We start from the raw sequence: 25,952 nt of genomic DNA on the forward strand, positions 1-25,952 counted from the left end.
TTTTAAAACATAAGATATGATTGTAGTATATAGCGGTTTGCCCGATTTCGATTTGATTTTGTTGTATGTTGTTCTTAATGAAAACAAATAATTAATAAATATTCTTCCCGGTTTTTGTTTCTGCCGGTGACAGTGATAATTCCGGCAACGAGTTAGAATCGAGGCTTTACACCTTCACCACCATCAAAGAATTGTGGTTAGAGGAGAAAATTGTCGAAAATATGATCAAGGTGTTATTTCTATAAAAGCTAAACCACCACCGTTACTTCCAGTGTGGTCCCCATGGATCTTTAAATTCATGATTCAGACTTGAGAGAGAGAGAAGAAGAAGAAGAGAGCAGCCATGGAGAATGTCAGCTACTTCCAATGTTTGTTTTTTTTTTTTTTTACTTTTCTAATTTTTATTAATTTTATTTATGTTTTATTTAAAAACAAATAGAAATTTATTTCTTTTTTAAGGAAAAAATTGTAATTTTAAAATAATAATACATGTCACAGTATTAAACTTACAACATTTAAAAATTGGGTTATTAATCTATTTTAATTAATTAAACGAGGTATTATTTTTCGACCGTCTAATGTTCAGGTATTATTTGTCCAAAATAAAAATAGATGAGATATTTTTAAGCTTTCTCACTCTTTTTTTATTAGCTTTAGAAAAATCACTCAAAAACTAAAACTCTCAATCTCTCAAACTCTCTTAAAGTGATGTCACAACTCTACAACTTTATTTATATAATGTCAATCCTATTCTTAATAGAAAACTTTTGTATTTGATAACTCCTAAATAAAACTTGACCCTTATCTCTTTGACAAACCATAACTTGGTTAGGAATATGATGACTTCTAATTTAAGCTTATCCAACATTCTCCCTCCTAAGTTTGAAGTCCTCTTCTGCCACCTCTCTCATGCCAATGAGATCCCTCATTTTTTTAAACTTAGTTCTCCCAAGCGCTTTGGTTAAGATGTCTGTTTTATGCTCACTACCGGGGACATGCACTATCTATACTTGCCCATTCTCTACACATTCTCTAATATAATGATACTTTGTATGAATGTATTTACTTCGACCATGGAACACTGGATTTTTCGTCATAGTAACAGCTGACCGATTGTCAATCTGAATAGTTATTTTCTCACATGGAGCTCTGGTGACTTCTTCAAGCAAACTTTGTAGCCAAATAGCTTGTCTTGCTGCCTCAGTTCCTGCCATAAACTCTGCTTCACAAGATAAGAAAGCAACAATATCTTGTTTCTGACAACACCAAGTAATTGGGCTCTCACCAAGATAGAAAATGTGTCATGTTGTGCTTTTACCATCGTCAGGATCGACGTTATGGCTGTTGTCGCTATAGCCTACTATCCGTGGCACCTTCGATGTTGCACGTTCGAATGTCAAACCAAGATTGACTGTTCCTTTCAAATACCTCAAGCATTTCTTCATAGCAACTCCATGAGATACCTTTGGATCCTACATATAGCGACTTAAGACTCCCACACAATATGTATGCAGCAAGTAACGAAGACAGCAAATGTTCTTCCTATAGCTAGAGGCATCAAATTGATTCTTCATACAACTATTTGCTCAGTTTTAACCCTGACTCCATCCGTATGTGTATTGGATTGCAATCCTCCATCCCTGCTTCTTCTAAGATCTTTAGAGCATATCGTTTTTGATTCAATGTTATACCTCCTTCATGTTGACAAACTTCAATCCCAAGATAGTATGTCAGCTTTCCTAGGTCGCTCATATCAAATTTTGTTACCATCTCCTTTTTAAACTGATCAATAACACCTTTGTATGTACCTATAACAAACAAATTATCAACGTATACAGCCAAAATAAGATGATTTCCATCCACTTCCTTTCGATAAACCGACGGTTCCTTAGAGCACTTCTTGAAATATAACTCACAGAGGATTTGATTTAACTTGTTGTTCCACACCCTGGAGCTTGGCTCAGACCATACAAAGCTTTATTTAGTTTATACATTTTGTTCTCTTTTCCCTTCTCTTCAAAACCCTCTGGTTGATCAAAATACACGGACTCTTTTAATTCATCATGAAGGAATACTGTTTTTACATCAAGATGATGCACTTCCCAACATTTTGATGCTGCAAGATTGAAAAGGAGTTGTATGGTTTCAAGTCGAGCAACATGAGCAAAAACCTCTTCAAATTCAATCCTTTATTGTTGTACATAACCTTTTGCAACAAGCTGTGCCTTTTGTTTTTTATGCTACCATCAGAATTTCTTTTGTGTTTAAAGACCCACTTTTATCTGATTGGCTTCACTCATTCAGGTGGATCAACAAGATCCCAAGTGTGATTCTTGTTAATCGAGATTATTTCATCTTCACAAGCCATGATTCATTCCTTAGTCTCACTTGCTTCTGCAAAATTCCTAGGCTCCTCGTTTAAGTGTAAAAATAACGTTTCTCCTTCTTCTTCAACAAGATGTAAACATTCTTCTTTTGTGGTTAAGACATAATCATCAAGGTATTTTGGTATTGAAGTCTTTCTCACAGACTTTCTAAGAGTCACCTGAGCACCTTCCATTGTATTCTCTGTTTTTGTTCTAACATCATCTTCTGTTTGTTCATTAATTTCTGAATTCTCATTAACGTCAACAGGTTGCTCTGTCTCAACATTCTCCATCTCTTCTTGAATTCCATGATTGCCAAATTCTCCAAACATGATACCGAAGCTCCCATTATTTTCTGACTCTGAACTTTCTCCATTCCAATTCCAGCCTTTTGCTTCATCAAATACCACATCCCTACTAGCCACTATATTCCGATTCTACGAATCATATAGCATGTACGCCTTTGAACCTGGTTTGGTTCTGAGATGAACCAACATTCGAGACCTATCATTAAGCTTTCTTAGATGTGGCTTATCTACTTTGGCATATCCAATGCACCCGAAGACTCGTATATGCTCAATGGTTGGCCTCTTGCTTTGATACATTTTGTATGGTGTTTTATCTTCTAGAGCTCTTGTAGGTATTCGGTTCAAAAGATAAGTGGAATGCCGAATGGCCACTCCCCACAAGTAGTTTGACATATGCATGTGCTTCAAGATGCTTCTGGTCATTTCCATCAGGTTTCTATTGCGTCTCTCAACCACTCCATTTTGCTGTGGAGTATATGGAGCAGTGAGGTGTCTTTTAATTCTCGAGTTGTTACAAAATGAGCTAAATTCTTGCGAAAAAAATTCTCTCCCTCTGTCAGTTCTAAAAGTCTGTATGCGTTCTACTGATTCTTGCTCTACTAGTCATTTGAAGTTATTAAACTTTCCAAATGCTTCCCCCCTTTTCTTTTAACAAGACTTTCCACATATAGCGTCTATGATCATCAATAAACACAAAGATATACCTGTTTCCGGCAATTTTGCTTGGCGCTATAGACCCAGAGAGATCCCCATGGATAAGTTCCAGTGTCTTGGTCGCTTGATATGAGGTCGCTTGTGGAAACACTCGTCTGGCATGTTTGCCAAGTAAGCATGAACTGCAAATCTCTTTTTCAAAATTGACATTCGGAATTCCTTGAATGAAAAAGCCTCTTATCAATCATAGATTTCAACATTACAGTGTTTATGTGTCCCATTCTCGCGTGCCATCTGCTTGACTTGCTTGCTGCAGTCAAGTGGAGCCTCGAAGTGTCTCTAATTCCCATTCGAACTTTGTAAAGGCGATTTACTGATCTCTCAGCTTTGACAAGAAGTTTCCCGTGGCGATCATGCATTGTTAGAATTCCTCCTTTCAGCCTTATATCACATCCTGATTCAGTAGCTTGCCCGAGACTTATAATGTTGTTTTTCAAGTTTGGTATGTAGTAGACGTTCGTTATCACTTGTGGCTCTCCGTTAAGATCAATAAATGCAATGGAACATTTCCCTTTGATGTCTATACGAGAATCGTCACCAAAACGTACTATGCCAGTGATAGAACTATCAATTTTATCGAATTATCTCTGGTCTCTAGTCATGTGATTGCTAGCTCCATTATCAAGGTACCAGATGTTCTCTTCTCCTTTGTTCGTCTCATACTTGCTTGGTATGCACCATTTTCATTTAAGTAAAAATTTTGTGCATCATGAGCTCGTCAGCTTCTTGTGTTTCATTACTCTCATCTTCATGTGTTTCTTGTAACTTAAGTAAACGATCTGGACAATTTGAAGCAAAATGCCTGGTCTTGTCACATCGAAAACACGTTATTTTTTACAGTCTCTGTAGTGATCCGCACTAAGGGATAAAACCCAAATTAAAATTTTGAAGAAAAACACCCGGAAAGAACTCAGAAAGAAGAAGAAGAGAAAATAAAGGAGAACGATCGAAAGAAGTCCGAAGAAATATAAACAAGTCGAAGAATGGCCAAGTCAAAAGTAAATTAAGCCAAGGAACAGTCGAGACTTTGTGTTCCGATCGAAGACCAGCGTTCCATGCAGAATTAAGGACACAGGACGTATGCAGGAAAGAGACGGTACAGACAGAATGAACGCTGGATGTACACGGTACGAAGCAGGACATATCCGGGACAGAGACGGTACGGACGCAGGACGAACACCGGTACGGAAGCAAGACGGACACTGGACGGACATAAGAGGGACAAGAACTCAGAGAAAAATTCAAAAGTTTTTCATTGATCGCCAAGTCTAAAGATTTATATAAGAGGAAGAAGAAGTGGGACACAAGGAAGAAAGTTCGCCATTTGGCGCAAGAAATTCCTTTTGTTGAAAAAAAATCATCACTTGTTGAGGATGGGCGACACTTGTGCGGCAAGTGCATTATACGCACATTATGCATTGGCACTTGGCTGGTGATTGTATTGCACTTTTTTTGTAGTTATATATTTTCTACTTAACGTTAACCAATCAAGGAAGTAAAAAACAGGACTTCCTCAATTTTTTTTCGAAGAAAGGATTTTTGGCTACACAAAATAGACCCGATATCAAAAATTGAGTAAAAAGTTAAAAATAATAATAAAAAAAATCTTCACACTACAAGTACTTAATATTTTGAATTTATGTACAATTATGGTGGAAATTGTTTTTCTCCAAATACACTTTTCTTTTGTTTTCTTCTATTTTTTAAGGGAGATTTATTGAGATATACCACAAATTAGGTAATATTACCAGAATCAACAAATCTTTTTTTATTACTAGGATATTTCGTTTATTTTCAAAATACCCAGCGTGTCCTTGTTTTATGTTACAGAAAAAAACGTAATTACAAAAATGTCATTCCCATGTTAGACGCCACGTCAGAAATCACTGACGTGTATTAAATAACTCAACCGTAACGCGTTATAGAGGTAATGACCCCTGAGATATGTTATGTTGGAGCTGATTTATGGAAAAAACATTTGAGTAAGAGTGGACGGTTGGCTTAGAGCATAACTCAGCCAAGCGTTACGGCTGACTTAATAAAATATGTAACTCAGCCGTCCTTAGGGCTGAGTTTTTACCCGATGGTTGAGTTGTCAAAATTTTGGCTGAGTTATCACTACGACACGGCTGAATTAACTTTTTTTCGGCTGGCTGACTTATGAACAATGGCTGACTTATGAGATGTTGTTACGGCTGAGTTATGGTTAAACACTATAACTCAGCCATCATAAGCTGACTTATCGGACAACTCGGCCATTTTACGGCTGACTTAGTAGCAAAAGATTAATTACTAGAATATCATTTAGTTACGGCTGACTTATTAAACGATATGGCTGAGTTACAAATTTCAGTTGATTAAACGGCTGAATTTGGCAGCCATATTTTTGCTTTTTAATTACTGTAATAGTATTCATGTTGCGGATGAGTTTAATGTTGTTTGATGGCTGATTTAATTAGGCTGATTTACATGTTCGTTTGGTGGCTGACTTGCCACTTCGGACGCATCATCCATGTCATCATTCCATGTCATCATCTTCTCCAGAAATACGTAACGTCGTTCCTTCGACTCTTGTTCTTCAACTGGTTAAAAAGTGTTTTTCACCTTGTTATTCCTCTTGTTTTTCTCCTCGTTCTTAACTTTTAATTACACTCATTCTAATTAATTTCCTCATTCTTATTAATTTCCTCATTCTTCTTCATTTTTATTTCATGGATCCAGTTCCAGTAATTGTTGTTTCAGGTAATTGGGTAAAGAAACAAAAATATGTTTTTAAGCAACACTTATGTTCGCGATGTAATCAAGTTGGGCACAATGTGAAAACTTGTTGGATGTAGTATTGTTGTAATACATTTGTTTTATTTCTTGTGATAACTCAGCCACAAAGCATTATAACTCAGCCTTCATATGAATCGACGAGACCTTTCGTTTCCCCGTAAATACTATAACTCAGCCGTCAAGTCGTATAAATGAGCTATTTGCTTTCAGATTATTTATTGGGATAAATCAGCCACAAAACATTATAACTCAGCCGTCATATGAATCAACGAGACCTTTCGTTTTCTCGTAAATACTATAACTCAGCCGTCATATACCGGAACTCGAAAACGATGACGGCTTAGACGGAAACGAACAAGACAACGATGACGAAGAGAGAGAGAGAGCAAGAGAGGATATCGAGCGAGGACGGCAAAAGATGATGGCGAGAGATTAGAGAAAAACAGAGTATCGCTGGCGGAATTAGAGTTCGGCAACGAGCGAGAGAGAGAGAGAGTTTTTTTTTTGGGTTATAAATAGTAAAAACTTTTCAGTTTTCCACTCTTTTGATAAAGAAGAAACTGTCATGGGATTCTGGAAAAAAAAAATTCTCTAGTGACATGGATTATGGAAGATGATGTTTATTTTAATTTGCTGATGTGTATTTTTTTATTACTTTTATAATATATATTAGAAAAAATAAACTCAAGAAATAAATTGTAATTACACCCAAGGTATAAAATATCTGAGCAATTTTTAGAAAATTTATACATATCAGAAATAATTCAAACTTTTGGAGTACATCAAATAATTCTTTCATTTTTTATTTTCTTCCTTTCTCCTCCGTGGTCCACACCTTAGATATTTAGATCTCCTACTATTATATAAACGTGTGTGTTGTCCTAATAGTCCTATGCATCTATACAGCCACGAAGAAGAGAATCTTCTAATAAATCAATGGCTACTTTACATATGGGATCAGCTTTTATTAACCAAAACGCTCTTAGCCACAATTTTCATTGTCGACGTCCTCACGGACCTCCTCGTTTTGTATGCAAGTCCATGATCAAAAAGACGCCGGAAGCTACTCCTGCTGACCTTCGTCGACGCTCCGGCAACTATCAACCTTCATCATGGGACCATTTTTATCTCCTCTCTATCGAGAATAAATATGCGGTATTTAATTCATCAGTTTTAATGTTACTACATGTTTATGAGTTCTTTTTATTAATTAACAAGTTGCTACGACATGTATAAACGTACAGAGTGAAAAAGAAGTAATAACTAGAGATCTGTTGAAGAGAAAAGTGAAGAGGATGCTTCATGTTACAAAGAGCCGTCTCGAGCAATTAGAGCTCATCGATGATCTACAAAAACTTGGGGTTTCGTATCATTTTGAGCTAGAAATAAATAACATTTTAACGTATTTTCATCTTAAAAATGGAAGAAATATCTGGAAATGTGACAAGGAAGAGGATTTCCATGCAACCGCACTCGAATTCCGACTTCTTAGACAACATGGTTTTGATGTCTCAGAAAGTATAATATCGAAATTACAACTTCTTATTACTAAATTTCGTTGCATATCAACTTCAATTTTAACTCACACGTCCGTTTTCAGATATATTTGATGTGATCATCGACAGGATAAAAAGCAATAGGTTCAAGAACCAAAATATAACAAGTATAATTTCTTTGTACGAAGCCTCATTTCTCGCCAACAAATCGGATATTAAATTGCATAAAGTCATCAGACCTTTTGCAACAGAAGAAATAAGAAAATATGTTGATGATGAAACTTACAACATGGAGATACGAGAGAAGGCGATTCATGCGTTAGAAATGCCATACCATTGGAGAATGAGAAGGTTAGAAACGAGACGGTACGTAGATGCATACGAGAAGAAACATGACATGAATCTTGTCTTGATCGAACTTGCCAAAATCGATTTCAACATCGTACAAACCATTCATCAAGAAGATCTCAAATACGTTTCAAGGTAATACTATAGACTAATAAAAGAAATATATAATATACTGTTTTGCATATCTCACATTGGTATTTAATAATTTATATACTAGATAGTAACCCGTGCTATAGCACGGGCATAATATTTTTATATAATTGTTTTATTTTAAATATAGAATTTAAGTTTTGTTTTACTTTGGATTATTACACGTATATAACCTAGAAGTATCTACATTAGAACGGAAAATACGTCTCTGTCCTGTTTTATCATGTCCCGTTCCATCTCCTCTCGTCTCATATCCATCAGAATTTTTCAGTCTTATTGTAACGCTCCAATCATCACCTTACTTAGTAGACTCACCCATGTCCACTCCCGGTCTATGGTTCCACTTCGCTTAGTGGACCAACATCCATTTCTGGCCAATGGGCCCATGCATATCTGATGGCCGATTTGCTACGTCCGAGAGGCTTTAAAATTTTGAATTCTCCATTTGAATATTTAATTTACATTTAGTTAGTAAAAATTATGATTCTCAAAATATCTCAAAATATTTTTAAAAATACTCAAATATTTTGGTGTATAGTTTATAATTTATTTAACAATTGATAATTGTGTTGTTTATATAGGGAATGGTGACATTGAGTAACAGATAATTTATTTGACAATCGATAACATTGAGTAACAGATAAATTAACATTGAGAATAGCTGCATTATCAAAAAGTAGGATCCAAATATTCTGGAAACAATTATTTAATAACTCATAAGAGTTGGAATAAAACCAAGCTCAACAAAAATTGTAAACCAAGTAACTATTAAATCCTTGATATTAACAAAATTAGGATAAAAAATTATGAAAATAATAGTTTATAATAATATTTAAGTTTATTCATCAAGTTCATAAATTGATTTAGGGTTATAAGTTTTAGTTGTATAAAGATATCCACTAATACTCGTTACCCGTATTCATCCCATCTCTCAAAAAAAAAAAGTACCCTCAATCTTAGGATCGAGTAAAAAAAATTATAATTCTATTACCTGTAGGTAAAGGTCAAATATAAAGTATTTATTTTCTAATATTTATCATATTATCTGATCCTTTATCTATATTAACATTTTTAAGTACATTTTATGTTATGCCCTTTTAGTTTTGTTTATTTAAAAATTTATTTACAACATTAATCCCTAAAAGATTTCCAAAACTAACATTACTACAGATTTTGTTTCCTAAATATTTTACATTTCATTCCAACTAAATAAATAACAGCAATCAATATGGAAATATAAATTATCATATATAGAAAAATACTTAGGTTCACCCCTAGGGGTGAACCTTTTTGTTCACCCCCTATTCTCTCAGCCAATCAGAATTTTCCATCTAATATTTTATTTAAAAAATAAATCAAAATTAAATTAAAAAGCAAAATAAATTAAGGAAACAAATTCTGTATACTTTTAATTAAGTTATTTCTCTAATTACAAAACATCTAATATTTAACAAATAGATAAACATAAATATAAATTATATGTCCGAGGTGTACCGCGGGTTAAAATCTAGTTAGATTCATTACTTGATCCGTAAATATCCGTTTTTAAATGTTTATTATATTACCATTGTATTATAAATAAAGAATAACTTTCCAATAGTTTTGAAGTTTGTAATTTTATATTTTGGAAACTATATGTTGCATATATTTTGGGAACTATATGTTGTTATTTTCAGGACTGACTAAACTATTGACTGATTTGTCTGCCTTGACCGCTATCACCATTGATATCCTTAAAGTTCTTAAATTGATTGTTATAATTTTTTGTTGTATAAGGATAGACTCTAATATCCGTTATCCGTATACATCCTGTCTTGAAAAAAGGTATTTGTGATTTTAGGATCAGATAAAGAGTACTATAATTATATTACTTGTGGGTAAAGGTAGAGAATCGAATATTCATTTAGTTAATACCCGTCCCATTACCTAACCCATTTTTGGATCAATTACCTGTAAATATCTATTTTCTACACTTAAAGTGATTTAGAATGATTTTGTAACATAAATTAGAAGTTTTGTTTTGTTATGAAGTTGTAGTACAAATTAATATTGTTTGTTTATTTTGAAAAGATAAATGAGTTTTGAATTTACCCAGGCCAAATTAATACATGTAACTATTATGAATGTAAATATATATTCAGAAAATAGTATAAATATGATATAATGTTCTGAGTTTTTCTTTTATAAAATCAGAAGCTAAAATTGTTTTTGACGTCATGAGCTAAAATTATTTATATTTATAAATATATAAATATAAATACTACAATATAGCTTTAAAATAATCAATTAAAACTAAATCCGAATACATAATGAGTTTGCAAACAAAAAATATTGTTAGGAATTTTTTGGCCAAATAGTATACTTTTATTATTCACTTCATACTTCAAAATGTTTATAATGACCCGTGCTAATTTTTTTTAACAAATGTTGTTAAATTTTTTTAAAAACACACAATAGTAAGGAGTTGTTGAAATCCTAAAATTTAAACCGATTCAGACTAAATCAATCTACAATTGTGTCATAAGGAGCTACTTTAGCTATCCTGAATAATAGTTTGGATATAGTTTTAAAACCTAGTTAAAACACCCACAAAAAGAATAATACAATTTCAAATTAAAAAAATCATTTCCATAATTAAAAGACATTCTCTTTTAAATTACAAAACCAATTATAAATGCAAAACCTTTGATTATTTTACAAAGTGAAGTCCTGCGAAAACTTATTCATCCCTCTTATCTTCCTTCTCATTAGATACAATTTCCTGTAATATAAAATCCAAAGCAGTCTCGTAATGCTTTTCACCTTTTTGAATTACTCTATACCTGTAAGCTTGAACTCAATGTCATGTTTTCTACTGGTATTAAACTCATAAGAGTTTGACGGCTTAAACGTTGGCACTTGGCAGATGTTAATTGTAAATTGTGGCTAGCTTTCATCTTCGTTGCAGCCAACGGAAGATTCAAAAGTGATTCCAGCCTGCCCATATGGATGCCAACAGGAAGAATCTTAATAAACACCTATCGACCAAAGTAATCAACACCGATGCGCCCACGCATAGATTCATAATAAAGGCCAAGCATTCTACTACAGCATGACAAAAATCAACCTCATCACTACTCTCATACGGGAGAGGCAGACTATCACTTGAGACTCCCTTTCCACTACTCTCCATACTAACCCTTTTTTTTTTTTGAACAAAGTCTCTCCACACTAACCTGAGATAAAACAATTGTTCTGTTAATATCCCAGCAATTTTTTTTTTTTAAAAGTATATATGAGAGAGCCAAGATTAAGAAGACAAAAGGGAAACCCAGTTCTCATACCTGTTGAATATGCGGAACAAATTTTTCAAGGGCTTGAGAGTAAATTAAGATGGCCTGAGACAAAATGGTGTTAATGGAGGATGAAAATCTTAACCTGAGATATAAATTACAGCTTTATGTTAAAGGAGTCAGTTCTTACCCTGGCAGGATATCTAAGAAACCATACATTCTATAAACTCAACACCCTAAAAACACTATAAATCGTTAAAAATACAAAATCAACCTTTCACTCTCCCATGAAATTGTTTATATTTGGCCGATAGCAAACATATCCATTGACTCTCAATAGAGATTAACATAATTTAGCATCTAGAGTAGTCATATGTGTTCATATACTTGAGCCCATAATTTAGACAAAAACCTGTAACTTAGACAATCAAATTATGCAAATTAATTCACTAAAATCTGTAGTTTATAGCTTAGACAAACCAAACCTACAACTTAGACAATAAAAATCTGCAAATTAATTAATCAAAACCCTACAGCTTAGACAACAAAAAACCTAAAAAAAACTATACAACATAATAAAAAATGGTTTAAGAACCGAAACAACAAAAACAATTGAAACTCTTAAAAAAACTGAACACATAAAACATTTCATATATACTTGTGCAGATAATTTTCTGAAATTTGACTAACCTTGCTCATTCATCTTGTTCTTTGCTTCAAACGTGTCACTATCATTGGAGCCTGTGAACTCTTGCAAATTGTTTTTGTTATTATATTAAACCTATTCTGAAAAATTGGAAACCATACGTAGATATAGTCGCCCACAAAAACATAAGAAGCTCTGCTTTTAGTATAACATATAAAACAGAGAGTTGTGAGAAGATGGCTTTTTGTTCCCAACACGTCACTCACATCAAAATATTCTGCCCCGGTGAATACGATAGGTCTAGTTCACTCTCCAGAACCCGTTGCTTCACCTGCGCAGCAAAGCCAACAGTTTCAGATTGATTGAAAGAACAAAAGTGAATCTCTCCTCTTTTTTTTTTTTATATTGTAATATAGTCATTTGTGGTTAGTTCATAAGTCCAAAAGATACATCAATCCACAAATCACTAATCACTGCAAATAAAAAGGGATTTTGGCAAAGAGGTAACACCATAAGAGTGTGCTTAATCGATGGATGAACAATATGAATGAGCTAATGTCTATTATTCCATTATAAAAAAGTTACGCCATTTTTAGCTTTTTATGAGAGAGTTGGTTTAATCATTTATGAAAAAACAGAAATCGTCGACAATATGCTACTGTGGTTTAATCATTTACCACAGTTCCATGGGCTATTGTGGTAGAATAAAGCTGTATATATGAACAATATGAATTGAACTTATGCTGGTAGATGATCATTTCCCTCTATACATTTCGACTTTTAATTGATATTCCAAAATCGTCGTAGAAAATGAATGATGAGTAGTCAAAGGGACTGACCTAGAAGAGAGAGAGAGAGATTTACAAAAGCGTAATTAGGCTAAGGGTTGGACTCATGTTCAGAGTCGATCTGGTGCTTCTTCTTCTTCAAATTGATCACCGAATCATCTCAGATCTCTTTTCTACTCATACCATCTTCGCCTCTCTTTCTTTACAATCATCACCTCTCTGATCCTATAGAGACAAAAAAGAAAGTCACTTAAGTTATTGGAATTCTGATTCAATTGTTGATTCCAGCGACACACAAAGACGAAGAATTCATTTCTATTCTTGAAAAACCATGAAAAAAAAAAAAGTTGAAAACCCCCAAATATCAATAATCAAAGTAATACATAGAGCAGACTGAGAACAATTTGGTTTTAGGTGGAAATCGAATTACCTTGTTGTCGCCGATAAATCCATTCTAGCCAACTTCTTCAAAACTGTTCTTTAGATTTTTATATCTGTAGGCGTTCAATGCATCGAGAGTTTTGAAAATAGACTAATAAAAATTGAAAGAGGTTTGAGAGAGAGGAACACAAAGAAGTAGCTGGTAATTTGGCCTTTTCTAGGGTTTGGGAATGATCCGACTCCTATTAAATAGCTGTTACATCTCCTAAAATCAAAACGAATTAAGAGAGACGAAGATCCAGACTCCAAAGCAGAGGCCGAAAGAGAAAGCTTTTTTTAGGTTTAGTAAAATGTATGTAAATGAACGGCTAGGATTTTTGCTCAAAAAAACACTTGATGGCTGAGATTATAACAGAAAAGTTAATAAGATCCGACCCGAAAATGGATCCGCGCGTTTATCCGACTGGCTGACAATTAAACGACCATTTTACCCTTTTAAAAAATCGATTATTTGGTCATAATTGCAATGGCATTGTATTGTAAATTCTTACAAAACTAAGGTTTTTTTCAGGCAACGTTTTTCTTTTAATAGTAGGGATATGATCCTTTTATTAATCCTCTCTCTTTAATGATATGAAGCTGGTGGAAAGATACATGTTTGGCTAATGAACTTCCCTTTGTAAGAGATAGAATTGTCGAGAATTATTTTTGGACAGTCGGTTTAATATACGAACCACAATATGGATATATCCGACGAATCATGACTATAGTTAATGCGCTTGTTACAACCATCGACGATATCTACGACATCTATGGTACTCTTGAAGAACTTGAACTCTTCACTTCCATGGTTGATAAGTAAGAACTCTTCTACTTAGACTTCTTAATTTTTTTTGTATATAATAGAATTTAAATAAGTTATAATAAATAGATTTATTTAAATAGATCTATATGTATATATATATGTACATATAAATGTGTGTGTGTGTATATAGTATTATCAAAATAATATTTTGTTTTTCATGTCATCATGGTTGTTATTGTAAGTATATTTGAGTTTTAGCATTTTATATCTCAAGTTTCCGTTTATGTAAGAATTATAGAGACAATGATATGATATGATAAATTATAATGATTTGTTCACATACTTTTTAAGGTGCATGCATCTAAATAAATAAATTATTATGTGCAGTTGGGATGTAAATCGTCTTGATGAGCTTCCTGAGTACATGCGGTTGTGTTTTCTTCTTTTGTGCAATGAAATCAATGGCATTGGATATGATATTCTCAAATATAAAAATATTGATGTCACCCCATTTCTCAAGAAATCGGTAAGTAACATTTAGATATATATTATATTGAGATTCTTTAATATATTATATTTTAAATATGATTTATTTTTGTTGTCTTTGTTAAAACAAGTGGGCAGATTTATGTAAAACATATCTAGTGGAAGCAAAGTGGTATAATAGAGGATACAAACCAAGTGTGGAAGAATACATGGAAAATGCTTGGATTTCAATTTCTGCTCCAACAATACTGATCCACTTTTACTGTGTTTTTTCTGACCAAATCTCAATTCATAACTTAGAGACTTTGTCTCAACACCAACAACACATCGTCCGATGCTCCGCCACCGTTCTTCGTCTAGCTAACTACCTTGGAACATCACCGGTAAATTATAACTTCTTTTCGAATTTTAATTGATTTGTCGAAATTAAAATTTCACGGGGTACCACAACAAATGAATCAACGCAAAAATTTTAGAAGAGAGGATTTTTTAATTAACACCTGCTTTATATATTAATAATAATATTCTACTGTTGTTAATAATATAACTATTAAATAATAAATTTGAAAAGTACAGAAAATTTGAAATTTAATCATTAAATTTTAAAAACAATTGATAATTATTATATGTTAGGCAGCATTTGAACGTTTGCTCCGTCTAGCTAACGACCTTGCAATTGCAACTTCGCCGGAAAATGATCTCTCTTAGTTATGTGATTATGTCACATATGAGTATTAACAAGAAGATAATATATGATCATGATCTTGTAAATATCACAAATGAGACCAAGGTTTTTAAAATCGACTACCTAAAATAGGTGAACGAAAGTCTCTGTATATCACGTACGTGACTGTGTTTGGTAAATTGTAGGATGAATTGGCGAGAGGAGACGTTCTCAAATCGGTTCAATGTTACATGCATGAGACTGGAGCTTTGGAGGAAGAGGCACGTGCACACGTTCAGCAGATGATAAGTCACACATGGTACGAGATGAACTACGAAGCAAGAACGGCGACATGCAGTCTTTCTCGAGGTCTTGTGGAAGTTGCAATGAACTTGGCTCGCATGTCGCAATGCATGTATCAGCATGGCGATGGTCATGGTAGTCCTGATAAAGCCAAGATCGTTGATCGTGTCCAAACCCTGCTCGTTGATCCAATCCCATTAGATTAAATTACACAGTAATAATAATTTTTAATTAATGGTATAACAAAAAAATTTATATTATACTTTGTGTGGGATCTTGGATTGCCAAGCTGATTTGAGATAAACTACCGATTTGCAAAATTAATATTTTTTTGGTAAAGTTAACAATATTGTCAAAATACTTTCTTAGGAATAAAATCTGTAGCGCAAGCAATTCCGACTTACGTAATGACAGTAATGTCGTGTTTTCTCTTACCAAAAACTATATGCTCAAAATTAACTAGTGCGATTGCCAATTTTTGGTGGAGCAATAAAGCAGGTAGTAAAGGATTACAATGGATCTCATGGGAATAAATGTGTAATCAACTTTCGGAAGGTGGGCTAGGCTTCTGAACACTAGAAGAATTTAATCTTGCCTTTTTGGCAAAGCAGCTATGGAGGTTGTTGAGATACCTAGATTCTCTCCTTAGCCGAGTTCTCAAAGGGAGATACTTTCGTTATTGTAGTCCACTAGAGATACAAGTATCAAATAGACCTTCATATGGATGGAGAAGCATGTTGGCGGCAAAACATGTTCTCTCGTACGGAATCCGTAAGACCATAAGCTCGGGGTTCAACACGTGCATCTGGACTGAACCATGGATTCCAGATACGCCAGTGCGACCGCTACAAGGATTATCTAATGAGATATATCTCTTAATTTGTGTTAACACTTTGATCGATTTCAACACAAAAAGGTGGAAAATGGAGCATCTTCGGGAACTCTTCCCCCCGAAATAAATTACCCTTATTTTGGGAATCAAACCGAGCTAATTGCCTCGAGGGACGGTTATTCCTGGACTCTGACAAAGTCCAGAAATTATACCGTTAAGTATGGATACGAAGCCGCGAGAGCTATCTCTCGCCTTGTTTGCGACCTCCCTGCTCAAGGACCTACTGTTACGACACTCAAGGCGCAAGCATGGAAGTTAAAAACATCACGAAAACTGAAGCATTTTGTGTGGCAATGTGTGACTGGATGCTTGGCAACATGCCAATGCTTGCATTATCGTCATATTGGTAGAGATAAGGATTGTCCTAGATGTGGAGCGGAAGAGGAAACTATAAATTATTTGCTATTTGAATGCCCCCCCAGCACGTCAAATGTGGGCTTTATCGACAATCCCTTCCCATCCTATGGTGTTTCCTTCATCTTCCCTATATAGCAACCTCGATTTTCTATATGGGCGCGGCAGAGACTTTGGTGCACTTGAGCAAAATCTGCAAATATTCCCTTGGGTGATGTGGTACATTTGGAAGACAAGAAACAAAAAAGTGTTTGAAAGTATCTCCGAGTCTCCACAAGATACTTTGGAGAAAGCCATCAAAGAAGAAGAAGTTTGGAGATGAGCAAATAATAGAGACTCATCACCAGCGATAGGAGAAGCAGACATATTTACAAACTCAATTTCTCAAGAATGTCTCATATCTTTATAAACGGATCATGGCATACAGAGGTGGATAGAGTAGGCATGGTTGGATTGCGTCTATCGGTGATAGAATCTTGCACATGGGGCTGAAACGATCGCATAGAAGCATCCCCTTTACATGCAGAGCTAGATACTCTTGTTTGGTCTTTGGAGTGTTTACTAGCCTTGGACTTGGATAAAATAATATTCGCTACGGATTGTTCATACCTCCTATCGATGACGTCTAATATCGAAGATTGGCTGACATTTTCATCTGAATTGAAGAATTTTACTCATTTCAGAGATCAATTTGCTAATTTTAGTAGTAGATATATTCCTCGAGAGGATAGTATTCGTGCCGATAAATTTACAAAATGTGCAAGAGCACGAAGTTTCTGTTTTTCCCATGTAAGCTCGTCGGTACATAATTGGCTCTCTCTCGAAGATAATCATTTCCGATAACTTAATATATGGGGTTTAATTGTAAAAAAAAAAATAGAGAGATTGTTGGAGTTGCTATGTATGTGAACGAACGATTTGCTTCTCTAACGTCGTTCTCAAAGAGAAATCTCAATGAGTGTATGTTTAGATGTTTTGGATTACTTGGGTTTTAAATTGTTTTTCCACAAATCCACCAAGTCAATCGCAAATCTAGGGAGGTGAGTGACGTGAAGAAGCAACTAATCTCTCCATCGCTCCAAGTCTCAAGGAATCGTGAAATGATGAAGACCGATTCTCACGGAGGTGCTAAACAGAGCTCTCTCTTGTTTTTCTTCTTGACCCGACATCCACTGGAGATCCAATTTGAGTAAGACCATTTCATTAAGGCCCAGTTTCACATTCACACCATTTAATATTATTAAGCCCACTTAGCTTAAATAAATTGAGGTCCAACCATAAACTTTAGCAACCATGGGAACATTACACACACATTAAAAAAAAAAAATTATAAAAAATGCTAACATTTGAAACATGGTTAAGTTTTCATATCAGACCAATATATTTTATAACTTCTTAACAAGTTCTAATGGGCCTTTCGCCCACGACGCTAAAATGATTTTACAAGTAACACAAGTTTATATCATTTCGGTCAAACTGCAAGCAAATCGGATAGTTGTTATTTTAAAAAGAAAAATCAAACTTTTAATCTAATATAATGGAATGTTTGAAGGAAAAAAAAAAATCAAACAGAAAAATGAAATTGATACAAAGGCTATATATATACCAATCCCAAAACAAAGACTAAAACAGATTACTTTTTTTTTTTTTTTTTTGACAAACGACTAAAACAGATTACATATGTACATACATTTAACCGGATATATATATAACCACAGCTTAACTTGCTTATAAATTACATCACTCGATCATGTTATCCACTATCCAGAATCATCAGTGTGGTCGAATAGAACTGATGTCACATAACCTTTTATCTTGTAATTACAAATATGTTAAGCCACTAAAAAGATTTGCCTCGATCATCAGGTACATGATACATCTAATAGAAGCTCATGGGACTATCTTGTATAAGCTTTTAAAGCTTTTCTTGTTTTCAATAATAATAAAAGAAAGACAAATTACTATATTGTTTTCCTGTGTTATATCTTATATGACATATATCAAGATAGTGCGCTTTGGATGTGTGGCAATTCGTGTGCCATGTGAATATTAAAAAAAATATAAACTGAATATAGTAGTACCTTGTTTGTGCTAATGACTGTACTTCTACCTGAAGGTAAAGGGGTTGTTCTGTAGGCATACATAATAGACGTCACCAAATATAACATGAGAATCACGATGGTACCCAAATCATTTAGGCTTTAAAGAGAATTAAGTGTGTGACAGGGTACATTATTATTTACAGGTACCCAAATCCCTAATTATTATGGCTACGATAATAATAAGTTCACCCATATATATTGTACGTCTCAACACATTTGTTACCTTGTTTTTTATTTTTACCTTTTCCTGCTATGGTGACAAACTTGTAAGGTAGAAGCTCTCTTGTAATACCTTCAATCTTTANAAAAAAAAAAAAAAAAAAGCTTTTTACGAAAAAATTCCGTCTTGGATATAGTACCTTATTTTTTTCTATTGTAATGTAAAACGCTGAAAATAGACACAAGTTCTGATTGGTGACCACGTCTAAACGAGGCGGTTAAAAAATTATCACCGGTTGTAAAAGAGACGGTTAAAAAAAAGCGGTTAAAGATAGCGGATAGAAAAGATGGTGTGATAAAAGAGAGCGGTTGAGTATTTAGATTGATTAGTAGCATTATAGCGGTTAAATAGTATAAATTATATTAAATTATCAAAAATTGAAAATAAATTTAATTAAAAAATAAAAATATGGAAGATAAAATATTTATATATATATGTTAAAAAAATTACCAGGTTAAAGCTATTGTAATGCACATGTAAAATTAATTTTTATAGACAGATTAAATATCTAATGATATAATAATTAAAAGAACAAATAATAAAATAATACAAAAGAGGTTACTGTACAACCACCTAAAACAAACGTACCATGTAAAAAAAAATTTGCAATCACTCTTCCAACCACCTAAAATCTATTTTGAACGCTCATTATAACCACCAAATCTAACCACTCTTATGAACCACTCTCTCCAAACGCTTTATTGATTGGTGAACATAATAGCGGTTCGTTTGCAAACAAACTTAATTATTGTAACCAATCAGAGCCACGGTCACACAAACGCATGTACACATATCTCATAAAATATAAAATTGAACAAGTTTCATCTATGTAACACATTCTAATTATGTATATATATATAAAAGATTGTGATGCATATCAATTATATTGATTAGATTGGTAGGAGCAAAATGTTGAGTAAAGATATACCACTGTGATTTGAAAACCTAAAATATTAAAAAGGTTGATGCTGACTGCCAAACTATCAATGCGAGGAAATGAAATAATTTCAAAAGAGATCCCAGACATAATCACAAGGAGATCACATTCGGATGAGTTACAATTATTACACTAAGTCCATACGTGGCAATCAGATGATTTAAAGTTATGCTATGTATCTATACAATCGATTGATAAGAAATGGAGAACATAGAGTCTGAATGGTAACTACGTATTTGGTTATGCTATGTATCCAAACAAACAATTTAGTAGTACGGTACGGTTCAACTACGATTTATGAGGAAGAAATATATTTGCGAGACAAATGTGGTTAATACAAAATAAGCGGTCTAGAATAAAATTTGATTTATGAAAAAGATAATTGCGAGTTAGAATAAGCGGTACAAAATAATATAAATGTAACATCTGTGAACTGGTTTGGTCGGTTTAAGGGGATGTGTCGATCGACACAGTAGGTGCATCGATCGACACAGCCTAATTCCGGGTTCGTTTAGTTGGTTTTAATCGACGATGCGATTCAGGTTTGGTTTAAGTGAGATCTAAACTGGGATATTTAAGGTTGGGAAGTCGACCTATGCTTGAAGGCAGCCTCCTTTTGTTGATTCCAGAGAAAGAAAAGAGCAGAAACATGTTTTTGAACGTCCTTGGGAGTTCCTGGAGATTTCTAGCTGTTCTTGAGGGATCTGAAGCTGAGATCGGTTGGGAATCTTGCTAAGAGTGTGTTTTCGTCGATTTTAGAGTCAGAATCTTCTTTTGGTAAGGTGAGTGCATGATCATGGCTTATCTAAGCTAAGATCTCTGTTTGCTGTGATTTTTTTGATATGTAATTGTTTTCTTGTGAGTTCTATGTGTTGTTCGTGACTCCTGAGACTTAGGTCTGATCATGGGATCGTGTGGCATGGATAGGAGAAGCTTGGAGGCGAGATTCGTAGTTTCTGATCATGAAGAGGCGATGCTCGGCATGAGTGTCGATCGACACAATACTTGTGTCGATCGACAGTGATGCGAGGACGGCGCGTTTGACCTACGAGCATTGATTAATGCCATGTGGAGTGTCGGTCGATGCAATTAGGGATTTTGTGAAATGTCGAGCATGCGTCAGTCGACACAAGGAGTGTTTCTGTGTATTGATCGACACATGTGTTGTGTCGGTCGACACAACCTTCAGCAGCGGTGGATGACGTGTTTGCTTTGTGTATTATCTGGTATGTCTTATTGTTTGTTGATTGTGGCATGAGGGATCTTACTACTTATTTGTATAGCCCAGTAGATGGGAGGATTGCCTCATTAAGTATTTATGGTAATACTTACGCACCTCAATTATTGTTTGTGGTGTGTAGGTATGTGACGTGGAATCATGGCGATGAGGAGGAGGATGATCTAGGGTCTCGGTTATGTGTTGTTGGTCTTGGTTATGTTTAATAATGATGAAACATGGTTTCGTAGCATACTAGGTTGTTGGTTAGAATGGTTAGAAATGTTCATGTATTGTTTGTATGTTTCCGCTGTGCATATTGGTTTTTGTTGGTTTAATGTTGATTTGGGGTTTAATGGGTTTAGTTAAGTATTATGGAGTGCTTAATTATGATAAAAAAATAATAAACGGGTCGGGTTGTTTTATTTTGGTATCAGAGCCCTTACGGTTCTAGGGCGGATTAATGAATGGTTTAGAGAGGATTAGGAATTTAATTGGTTGAATTATTTTCTTATTGTTTGATGTATAATGTTGTGTGAAGGAATTGATTATGAGTACTTAGTCAATTTTCATGTGGTATGGAGTCATAGTATCATCCTCTTCGAGCCTTCATTGAGATTCTATGGTAAGTTGGGTATTTGAGTGTGTGGTTTGTTTGTTTGTTTAGCCTTTTGTTCTAGGTAGTGCAGATGGTTAGAGGTGAAGGATTTGCTGGTCGTGGGCGCGGACGTGGTCGTGGTCGTGGGTGTGGTCATGGGCGGGTATAGGTTCCCGAGGCCAGTGTGAGTGTAACCCAGAGCATGGCTAGTGAGGAGGTGGCAGAGTCGAAGGTTCATCCTATAGTGCCTGCAGACTTAGCTGGTGGTTGCATCGGAGGGGCAGGAGGCCCCGGTGTTGGTATCGGTGTTGCCCCGGGTGTGGGGGTTGCATCGGATGGTGCTCCAGGTAGAGAGGATATCTTGGGGGCCTTGCTGGCTCAGGTGTTGGTGCGACTTCAAGTAGTGGCACCGTCAGCTGCAGGTGTGCAGGCTCCTATGGTGCCGCCAGCAGTTGGTGGGCAAGTTTCGGTGGTGCCGCCAGTGGTTGGTGGGCATGGTCCAGCAGTGCAGCTTGTGGCTGGGGTGCAGGCAGGTGTGCAGCCTGGGGCCGAAGTAGTGGATGCACAGTATGTTCAGATTCTTGTGCAGCTACGTCATGTTGGTGCGGGATATTTTCTGGGAGGCATGGATCCGAGTGCAGCAGATGAGTGGAGAGAGCGGATGGAGGATATCTTCTAGTCGCTCTAGTGTCCCGACCAGTATCGGGTGGACTTTGCAGCGCACTACCTTTTGGGGGTTGCACGGGTTTGGTGGAGGTCGGTGATGGCCCGAAAAATGCAGTGAGAGATGACCTGGATGGACTTTGTAGGAGAGTTCAATGCCAAGTATTTTCCGCATGAGGCACTTGATCGCATGGAGGCGCGGTTCTTAGGGTTGATCCATGGGAACCGTACTGTGCGGGAGCTGGACGCGGAGTTCAGTCGGCTTGGGGTGTATGCAGGCCGGGCTTTGGAGTCGAAGTCGGCTCAGGTGCGAAGATTCCTGTTGGCTCTACGTGATGACATGAAGACTTGGTGCAGGGTGAGGTGCTACACTGCGAGAACATAGCTGGTGGAGACTGCAGTCGGGATCGAGGATGACCTGAGGGAGTAGGTCGTGGTGGTTAGTCCAACCGTTCAGAGAGAGGAAATGCTGGAGCAAAGCATTCCAAGCAAGGACGACAAGTCAGTGCGAGGACATAAGAGGAAGCGGGATAACATGTCGGTCATAGACTAAGGTGGTCAGGGATGCTACGGGTGCGGGAGCATGGATCATAGGTTGGCGAGATGTCCCAAGAGGAGCGGGATGCAAGGAGACATTTGAGTTTGCTTCTATTGCAAGGAGGTGGGGCATATCAGGCCTCAGTGTCTGAGGTTGCAGCAGTTGACAGTGGGAGGGGTGCAGCCGAAGGAAGGGTCGGGCACTAATCCCAGAGTTTAGATTATTTCTGGTTTTGTTGGTTTTGTTAAGTTTTTTATTTGGAGTTGTAAACGTTTGTTACACTTAAGGATTTAATAAGATGATTAGTCCTTATGGAATCTTGATGTGTAATGGTTAAATGTTTTTGTGATTCTAGAAATGGAAGGTTTCCATAAATAGAAGTTTCTAAAAATAGAAAGTGTTAAGGGAGTTAGAGCTTTGCTATTAATTAAAAGTGTCGTTGCAAAAGGAAAATAGAAAGATCTATGAATAGTTAGAACTTATCTATTTTTGGATAGGGGTGTGTGTGAACACCCAAGTGGTTGGGATGTTTTAGAGTTGGCCTGAAGAGTGATCATGGTGGTTGTGATATTTCGGTGAGGGAGTATGGTGGTTCGTAGGACATTGTGATGTTTTACGCAAACCACGGGAGGTAGTTCCAGTCGGGAGATGCTTGTAGATGTTATGACTTGTTTGCTCATGAGGAGATGATTAGTTCTCCTTGGGAGATGATTAGTTCTCTGGAAGAGATGATTAGTTCTCCTGGGGAGATGATTAGTTCTCCTGAGGGGATAATTATTTCCCCGGGTGCGGCAGAGGAGATTATTAGTTCACCTGGTGCGACCCCGAGAGCGGCAGAGGAGATGATTATTCTCCTAGGGGATGATTAGTTCCCCGAAGCGGATGAGTAGTTCCCCTAGTACCAAGATCTCGAGAGTGACGATCCAAGAGTGAGACGGTATGGCTTGAGGACGACGGTATGAGAGTGCAGGCGGTGCAGTTCGAAGATTGCGACCTGAGAAAGTATGAGTGAGAGAGCAAACAATGTCTAGGACGTGGATATGAGCATAGTGACTGGATGTCGACCTTGGAGGTCGGGAGTGATCTCGGGTTGTGGGTTGTGTTGACCAGTGGGGTTAGGTTTATGCGGACTGTTGGGTCATGTGGGTGTACGGGCTGTTGCTACAGCTGCACGGAGAACCTTAGTTGACGATGTATGGTCCGGTCGGAGGATGTGTGGGCCGTGCTGATGGTTGCACAGAGGTCCTTGGTGGATGGACGGTGTTGTGGGATTCGAGGATGAATCCTTGTTGGTGGGGAAGAATTGTAACATCCGTGAATCATTTTGGTTGGTTTAAGGGGGTGTGTTGATCGACACAGTAGGTGCATCGATCGACACAGCCTAATTCCGGGTTCGCTCGGTTGGTTTTAATCGATGATGCGATTCAGGTTTGGGTTAAGTGAGATCTAAACCGGGATATGATAGGTTGGGAAGTCGACCTAGGCTTGAAGGCAGCCTCCTTTTGTCGATTCCAGAGAAAGAAAAGATAAGAAAAGTGTTCTTGAGCAGCCTTGGGAATTCCTGGAGATTTCTAGTGTTATTGAGGGATCTGAAGCTAGGATTGGTTGGGAAACTTGCTAGGAGTGTGTTTTCGTCGATTTTAGAGTCAGAATCTTCTTTTGCTTAGGTGAGTGCATGACCATGACTTATCTAAGCTAAGATCTCTATTTGCTGTGATTTGTGTGATAAGTAATTGTTTTCTTGTGATTTCTATGTGTTGTTCGTGACTCCTGAGGCTTAGATCTGTTCTTGGGATCGTACGGAATGGATAGGAGAAGCTTAGAGGCAAGATTTGGAGTTTCGGATCATAAAGAGGTGATGCTCGGCATGAGTGTCGATCGACACAAGACTTTTGTGGGTCGACATCGATGCGAGGATGGCACGTTTGACCTACGAGCATCGATCGATGCCATGTGGAGGTGTCGGTCGATGCAATTAGGAATTTCATGAAATGTCGAGCATGTGTCAGTCGACACAAGGTGGTCTGTATCTATCGACACCTGTGTTGTGTCTCGCCAGGTGTCAGTGTCGATTGACACCATGTTGGTGTCGGTTGACACTAACTTTCAGCAGCAGTGGATGACATGTTTGCTTTTTGTATTGCCTGGTTTGTCTTATTGTTTGTTGTTTGCGGCATGAAGGATCTTACTGCTTGTTTGTATAGTCCAGTAGATGGAGAATTGCATCATTAAGTATTTATGATAATACTTACGCATCTCAATTTTTGTTTGTGGTATGCAGGTATGTGACGTGAAATCATGGCGATGTGCAAGAGGATGATCTAGGATCTCGGTTATGTGTTGTTGGTCTTGGTTATGTTTAGTAGCATGCTAGGTTGTTGGTTAGAATGGTTAAGAATGCTAATGTATTGGTATGTTTCCGCTGTGCATATTGGTTTTTGTTGGTTTAATGTTGATTTGGGGTTTGGTGGGTTTAGTTAAGTATTATGGGATGTTTAATTATGATTAAAAAAAACCAGGTCGTGTTTGTTTCAATAAATAATCATTATAACTATAAATTATTATGTATAATATATTTTCATATATTTTGTAGATATATTTTCATACAGAATATATTTAACAAAAAGTAAAAAATATGTATAAAACCAATTAATTATCTTTACTAAAAATCTCTTATAGCTTATTTTTCAAAAGATAAAGTGATTCGAATAATGTTAAATGATTGTATCTTCATCAAAATCTTTTATATTTATGTGAAAAGACTGAACATCTATGTACGTGAATCTTTCATGTATTAGAAAAAGAAAATTAATTTTGGTTTATGAATATTTGTGTTTGGTAAAAATTATATCAAAAACTTTTCTTATATTAAAAATATAAAAAGTTCAATTTTGGTTATGGATATTTATATTTAGGAAAAATGAAAA

The 25,952-nt window shown here is 35.9% G+C and overlaps 1 protein-coding gene and 1 long non-coding RNA gene across 5 annotated transcripts; one reads left to right on the top strand and one right to left on the bottom strand.

The window, feature by feature from the left end:
* Window positions 7,081–15,711, top strand: LOC104710355 (1,8-cineole synthase 1, chloroplastic-like). Its single transcript, XM_010426932.1, has 7 exons — window positions 7,081–7,321; window positions 7,411–7,684; window positions 7,767–8,145; window positions 13,887–14,105; window positions 14,440–14,578; window positions 14,670–14,921; window positions 15,409–15,711. Exons 1-7 carry the CDS (start codon window positions 7,103–7,105, stop codon window positions 15,709–15,711), a joined length of 1,785 nt encoding a protein of 594 aa, XP_010425234.1. The 5' UTR covers window positions 7,081–7,102.
* LOC104710353 lies at window positions 10,754–13,616 on the bottom strand. 4 transcript variants are annotated; one of them, XR_754990.2, is made up of 6 exons: window positions 13,297–13,616; window positions 12,918–13,091; window positions 12,345–12,409; window positions 12,123–12,218; window positions 11,484–11,537; window positions 10,754–11,375 (listed from the first exon to the last, which is right to left on the bottom strand). It is a non-coding gene; the product is annotated as an uncharacterized LOC104710353 (long non-coding RNA). The 4 variants fall into 4 exon arrangements; XR_754991.2 differs by having other exon boundaries at window positions 10,754–11,136; window positions 11,267–11,375; window positions 12,123–12,409; XR_754988.2 differs by having other exon boundaries at window positions 12,123–12,409.

Source organism: Camelina sativa, chromosome 9, assembly GCF_000633955.1.
Source record: "Camelina sativa cultivar DH55 chromosome 9, Cs, whole genome shotgun sequence".
Lineage (NCBI taxonomy): Eukaryota > Viridiplantae > Streptophyta > Magnoliopsida > Brassicales > Brassicaceae > Camelina > Camelina sativa.